General features: G+C 55.8%; 1 protein-coding gene across 1 annotated transcript in view; it reads right to left on the reverse strand.

Moving 5' to 3' along the window:
• Positions 1-233: 233 nt before the first annotated feature.
• The window catches only part of ARHGEF37 (Rho guanine nucleotide exchange factor 37), a 30,138-nt gene continuing 23,393 nt past the window's right edge, over positions 234-6,978 (reverse strand). The window contains exons 10-12 of the mRNA XM_008063369.1: positions 5,392-5,587; positions 3,494-3,651; positions 234-443 (exon numbers count right to left, since the gene is read on the reverse strand). Coding sequence (XP_008061560.1) covers positions 234-443; positions 3,494-3,651; positions 5,392-5,587 — 564 coding nt within the window. The remainder of the gene's footprint in view (positions 444-3,493; positions 3,652-5,391; positions 5,588-6,978) is intronic.

Below are 6,978 nucleotides of genomic sequence, written 5' to 3' on the forward strand. Positions count from 1 at the left end.
CCGGACCCCAGGCTGGAACGGCTTCCTCATGCAGATGTGACGTGTGCCCCCGCGGGAGCCTCTGTGTCCACCCACAGCAGGACGCCGCAAGCCCCACTGCCTCCTCTGGCCTGCGGGGCAGTCCTCACCGCCCAGCCTACCTGCCCTTCCGCCCTCCTCTGCGTTGCTTCCTCCAGGCTCACAGCCCCCAAGCCGCCCCCTCCCTGGCTGCCAGGGGCACACAGGAGGGCACCCTAAGAGGGCAGACTCCAGCCCCATGGCGCCGGGCTCGGAGCCTGGGCCAGGAAGCCGGAAGGCACATAGCCCCTCTGTCCGTCCACCTCCACCAGGCTCCACTCGGGGTTGCCCTTCTTGTCCTGGGGCTCCAGGATGGTCACCGGCTGGCCGGCCTGCAGACTCACTTCATGGCTGCTTCTGGCCACAAAGGGGTATGCCGCCACCACCTGAAACACATGAGCAGTGGTACAGTGGCACTCAGGGAGGGAAGACAACTCAGACAGCTTGCTCACTCCGTCCCCTCCCGCCCACGCTGGCCTCTGCTGGGCACTCACCTCCCCCAGTGCAGGCTCTGAGCTGAAGACAATGACCACACCCACTGAGACCACAGCTAACACCATGACCGGCCCCTCCAACACCTTGCTGGGTATTTTCCATAATTCTGTCCTGCCTTCGACTCCACTTGTCAGATAAGGAAACTGAGGATCAGAGTAGTCAAGGAACTTATTCAAAATCACACAGCAGTGAAGCTAGCACTGTCTGACGTCTGGACAGGTGCTCTCCATCTGCACCTGTCACACTGCTCAGCAGACCCAGCACCTCATCCTCTCCAGACCCAAGGGCTTCATCTGCCCAGGTCAGTTTACCAGCTTGGAGCAGAGACAGGGCTTTGGGCAACCTTGTTACTTTTTACGGAAAAGCCCTGAAGCAAACTGAAGGGGAGGGTGTTTATTAATTAAGCTACTATTTAACCTCTCTAGGCCTCAGTTTCATCATCTGCAAAATGGAAGTTGTTACCTTCTGCCCCAGGTCGTTGAAGGACTTGAATAAACAAAGGCAGTGCTGGGCTTCACACAGTGCCTGGTACATAGTAATTGCTCAGTAAATGCAGGGGCTTTGGCTCTTTTTACCATTCCTGTGAATACCAATGGCCAAGCCTTGGGAACATTCGGCAGCGTGGGAGGACTGGGATAGCCCCATGTAAGCCCACAGCGTGCCCCAGGGTCAAGGAAAAAAACAGCTGATGTGTCTGGGCAGAGGGTCAGCTGAGCTCCCCACAGGAGCCCTGGGGGAGTTCCCTGAAACGCCACCACACAGCCGGGGTGGGGCAGCAGGGGCAGCCTCACACCCTCTCCAAAGGGACTAGGACAGGGCTGGGTGGGGCTGGGGGCTGAAGGTCCCCCTGGGTCCTTTGAGCCCTGTGTTTTACTTCTGCCAAACTGAAAGACACTGGTCCAGGAACCCTCCCAGGGGTGTGGCACAGCCACTGCCAGGGTGACCCTGTCTATGCAGCCTCACGTGGTCTGGCCTTCGGCATCCTTGTCTGTCCAGGTCCCAGGTGCTCACACCTCCTGGGAAGCTCCCTGACAGCCGACAGCAAGTATGAAGCAGCCTCTGTGTGCTGGGTCATCATGTACCCAGTCAGCCTGACGGCCCCATCCAGTCCTAACAATGCCCAATGGAGGACCCTGCCTGTAAGCCAATCCCCTATGCCCCCTTCCTTCTTTCTTTCTTTCTTTTTTCTTTCTTTCTTTCTTTTTTTTTTAATTTTGTTTTTTGAGTCAGAATCTCACTCTGTCGCCCAGGCTAGAGTGCAGTGGCACACTCTGGGCCACCGCAGCCTCAACCTGCTAGGCTCAGGCGATCCTTCTGCCTCAGCCTTCCAAGTAGCTGGAACTACATGCATGCGCCACCATGCCTGGCTAATTTGTTGATTTATTGTAGGGATGAGGGCTCACCATGTTGTCCAGGCTGGTCTCGAACCCGCGGGCTCAGGCAATCCTCTTGCCTCTGCCTCCCAAAGTGCTGGGATTACAGACGTGAGCTACCACGCCCGGCCCAGTCCCTTTCTTAAAGACATAGTTCACATGCCATAACAAACATCCTCTTGAGAAGCACAGTCAGAGGGCTTAGTACATTCATGGAGTTGGGCACCTATCACACTATCTAATTCCAGAATATTCTCAGTGCCCCTGAAGGACACCTCATCTCAGTTAGAAGTCACTCCCCAGCCCTGGCCAACGAAGCCACCTCTGTCTCTGTGGATGTGCCCATTCTGGAGGCATTCTGGAAGCATAAGGGAACGGGCTTATAGGCAGGGTCCTCTACTGGGCATTGTTAGAACTGGATAAGGCGGTCAGGCTGACTGGGTACATGGTGACCCAGCACACAGAGGCTGCTTCATACTTGTTATCGGCTGTCAGGGAGCTTCCCGGGAGGCATGAGCACCTGGGACCTGGACAGACAAGGATGCCGAAGGCCAGGCCACGTGAGGCTGCACAGACAGGGTCACCCTGGCAGTGGCTGTGCTGCACCCCTGGGAGGGTTCCTGGATCAGTGTCTTTCAGTTTGGCAGAAGTAAAACACAGGGCTCAAAGGACCCTAAGTGGAAGCCCATGAGACGCGGCCCTTTGTGCCTGGCTTGGGTCTCCCAGTGCCAAGTCTTCTAGTTCACCCACGTGGTGGCAGCTGTCAGCGTCATTCCTTCCCATGGCTGAATAATACTCCACCATGTGGAGGGACCGCATTGCGTTTGTCCATCGTATTGCTGGACACTTGGATCGTTTACACCTTGGGCTTTCACGAATCGTGCTGCCGTGAATATGCGTGGCCGTTTCTTCACTGCCTTTCAAAGACAGACACCCTCACTGAGGCCACAAGGCCCTGCTGGCCTGGCCCCGTCCGTCACTGCACCCAGCCCCTCCCTTGTCCCTGTCCACACTGGCTTCCTCAGTTTGTCACGCAGCCCTGCCCTCTCCTGCCACGGAGCCTGGGCACAGGCTGTGCATGCCCTCTGCAGAGTTCTTCCTGCTGTACCCCGGTGTACTCCCTTCATCCAGCTAATCCTCTCATCTGAGAACAAGCACCCTTCCTCTCACAAAACCTTCCCTGGCCCTCAGCACACCAGGGCCCTGGCACTAACCGCTACAATCAGCTTTATCGTTATTCACACAATTATTTTATCAGTCACTGCTTTCCTGCCCCCAGACTACAAGTTTGAGGAAGGCAAGGACCAGGATTCACCTTGTCCATCATTTTATCTTTCTCATATCCAGTGCAGTGGTGCAAATGTTGAGCGACTAATGAATGAATGAATGAACAAATGAATCCTGGCTGCCCTGAGGGCAGGGGAACGGGTCGGCTCTCTGTGGCTGCTCTGGCAGGGCTGGCAAGCCCCTTTCTCTGGGTCGCCCCTGCCAGGACGCTGGGGCAGCACTGACCCAGGCCCTGGCCTTGCAGCCCCTGGCCTTGCAGCCCCCGGCCCTCTCCCACTCACCTGGGCCACAGTGGGGATGGAGCGTGCTGGGGCTGGGGCAGGCTGTGGGGTTGGATGTCGGGGGTTTTCCTGTGGCCCAGCTGGTCCCCTGGGCTCCTCCTCAGTGGAGATCACGTGGTACGGCTGCAGTTTCCCGGCGGGCACATACCCTCGATGTCCTGCAGAACAACAGAAAGTCAGAAAGTCGTCAGGCTGCTGGCCACCTTCCCACCTCTTTCAGTGGTGGAGAGCCTCACCGGATGTGAGTGCCTTCCTCTCAGTGTCTCCACACCCAAGAAGACCTCAAAGGTCATCTAGAAACCCGAACCCCCCACCCTTCTGAACTCACTGGTTCTAGCCTCTGCCTGCATACCCCCAGTGATGGGGGCTCATTCCCTACTGGGGAGCCCCACACCCTCTGATCAGCTCTGACGGAGATAAAAAGTGTCCTTGGACTGGCACGAAACTGTTTCCTGTGCTGGCACCCTGGTTCCCGTGCTCCCCTGCTGGCTGCCCCGGAAGTTGTTCCTCTCCAGGACTGCCTTCCCAGAAGGCAGAGTCACCTTCCTCCTCTCACGAGCACCCTGTTCCCTCTCCCCTTACAGCAGAATGGCGCTGTGCTGGCTGCTGTGGCTGTGAGTGGCTACGCTTCCCGAGGGCTGCTGGGCTCCAGAACCGCATCTGAGCTTGTCACCTGAACGTTGGTCAGCTTTATTATGACCAGAGAGGCTCCTTGATGGAGGTTACATGGCCAATGAAGGCTGAGCTGGACCCAACCCCAGCCCTCCTGGCCACAGGGCCCTTGCTCGACCTCTTTCCCTGGTTCCAGCGTATGAACATGATTTGTCTGATTTGTGCCACTTTCTTCATTTTAAAAAATGGACTTACTTTTTAAAACTTGGTCTTGGGCCAGGCTCGGTGGCTCAGCCTATAATCCCAGGACTTTGGGAGGCCGAGTTGAGAGGATTGCCTGAGCCCACAGGTTCAAGACCCACCTGGGCAACTTGGTGAGACCTCATCTCTACAATAAATCAAAAATTAGCTGGGTGTGGTAGTGTGCGCCTGTAGTTCCAGCTACTAGGAAGGCTGAGGTGGAAGGATTGTCGGAGCCCAGCAGGTCAAGGCTGTGGTGGCCAGCCAGGAGTGTGACACTGCCCTCCAGCCTGGGTGACAGAGTGAGACTCTAACTAAAAAAAACAAAACAAAACTTGGTCTTGTACTGTATAATAATGTGATCACAATCATGGGCTCACAGTTCAGTGATACTTTTCTAATATACTTTAAAATACTTATGTAACAATTACAAGCAATTATTCAGAGGGTAAAACTGTCTGGGCGCCCCCTCCAATGCATCCCGTGAGACCTCACTCCCTCACCCGGGTTCCGCAGTGCTTCACGGGAGGATGCCCTGCTGGCTGTCTTGCTTGGGTTCATGGTTCACTGGCCTCCAGCCGGTTGCGCCAGGCCCCAGGCCCGAGCAGTCACCCATGGCCATGACCCGTACAGAGGGACAGGACAACACTCCCTTGTTCTGGACTGCAAGTCACAGAATTGGGATCCGGGCATTCCTTCTCTGGGTACCCTCACCTCCCAGGGTGATGATGGGGCCCTCCCCAGATGTCTCTGTCCATCTGGGTGGTCTATGGGGCCCCTGAGACTGGGGTCTGGTCTTACCAGCACAGTGCCCAGCACACAGTAGGTGCTTAATAATGGGTCTTGCAACAAAAGCTAGATTCTTCCTGTTGGCACTTCACACACCACTGAGTCATCCTACGCTGACTATGCCCCAGCCCTGCCTTCTTCCCGTCCTGGTCTCGCACAGCTAGACTTTGGCCCACGGGAGTGCCCAGGTCTCTGCACCGGCTTCTGTGGGGAGGTTTTCCCAGTAGGAGAGGAAGGGTGCAGAGAGGCCAACGTACCCCCAGTGTCCACCAGCCAGCGGCCGCTGTTGCCTTTGGTGTCCTTGTTTTGAAGGAGGGCCACAACCTGGCCCCGCTGCAAAGTTAGGTCCAGAGTCCCAGCCCCGCTGATGTTGCTTGTCACCTGGAACAGCTTCCCTGGGCCATATCTGCTCAGGAGAGCCTGCACCTGGCGTTCAGACCCCGGAAGGAGCGGCTGGATAGAGACAGACACAGGTGCTTGAGAAAATGTGTCAGAGCCGACGCCAACGCTCGCCACATATGAAAGCCAGGAGTCCTGGCCTGGTTTTTTGTGCCACCGAAGGACTGATCCCAATCAGGGTGATGGTGCCTCACTGGCAGGTGGCTGCTGTTAGTATCCAAAGGTGTGTCAGAAGAAGCTTCTAGTTTCTGGAATTCTCTAGAATTCTAGCTTAAGCTCTGAAATCTCTCCGTTACAGAACTCCTAGGACTAGGCCCCCAAACCTGCCCACCACATCAAGCTAAGTTATCCTGCAGGAAAGTGCCTCAGACAGGTATCTTGGCCCTGGTAGACCGTGAGCTCCATGTGGGTGCCTAGCCCTGGCTACCTGGCACCTTATATTACCAGCACACGGCACCTATGGCAGGCCTCGCTGCCCACGAACCAAGGCTCTCAGGCCTCACTGTCTGTGCACGAGTTCTTTCCTTCCATGAGTTTCATCCTCAGTGTTTATGACAGGCCTCTCACTCACCGGCTCTGAGGGCAACCTCACCAATGGTTAAGAAACACAGGAGGGGGTTTGGCCAGGTTGGACACTGCTGCCTAGCTGGGGAGACAGCCTCGGGGTGCCTGCAGTTCACCCGAAACCTCCTGGCACTGCCTGTTTCCCATCCGGGGATGCTACTTCCAGCAAAAGCATCAACAAGAAGAGGCTCAGGTGACTATCTCCTTTTTGTAAAACCAACAAGAAACTCAATTTCCGTCTACTGCGACTAGAGCTACTCTCCTCTCCCTCTACCCTCCTCTACAGATGTACATTCCCCATGTTCAGTGTGGCTATTTCTAGGGAGCGGGTGTCGGGGGTGGGCCAGAAGGTGGAGGCACCCTTTAGGACATTTGGGCATAGACTCTGCCTTATCCCTGCCCCCACGGGGATGACAAGTCAGGATTAAGAACCAGGAGAGTCCGACATTTCTAAACAGTCCTTAAACAGAAGGATAGAGACAGGGTGGCTTTCTCTAGAACAGCAATGCTGGACTTTAATGTTGGGATGGCGGTATGAGTGAGTGTGACAGCCAGTGGTGTAGACACAGGAGTCTTCTTTCTCAAGCCTGACCCGGCCTTCTGTTCACAGAACGGCGGGACCCCGAAGGGTAAGTGAAGAAGCTGCCAGGCCAGTCCTGTCCCAGGCCATGGCGCTTCCCTGGGTTCAGTGCCCCTTGCCAAGCAGTCAGAGATGCCTGGGAAACTGGTAGGAGGGGAGGCTTATGGGAGGGGAGGCTGGAAAGAGGAGTCTCGACCACCCATCTGCAACACACACAACCATGGATGTTTTCCATGTGTTTCTTCTTTTTTGCTTTTCTGTGTCTTCTTTTTTTTTTTTTTTTGAGTTGGAGTCTCACTGT

Source organism: Carlito syrichta, unplaced genomic scaffold (genome assembly GCF_000164805.1).
Source record: "Carlito syrichta isolate Samal-C Ts95f unplaced genomic scaffold, Tarsius_syrichta-2.0.1 Scaffold306783, whole genome shotgun sequence".
In the NCBI taxonomy this organism is placed as follows: domain Eukaryota; kingdom Metazoa; phylum Chordata; class Mammalia; order Primates; family Tarsiidae; genus Carlito; species Carlito syrichta.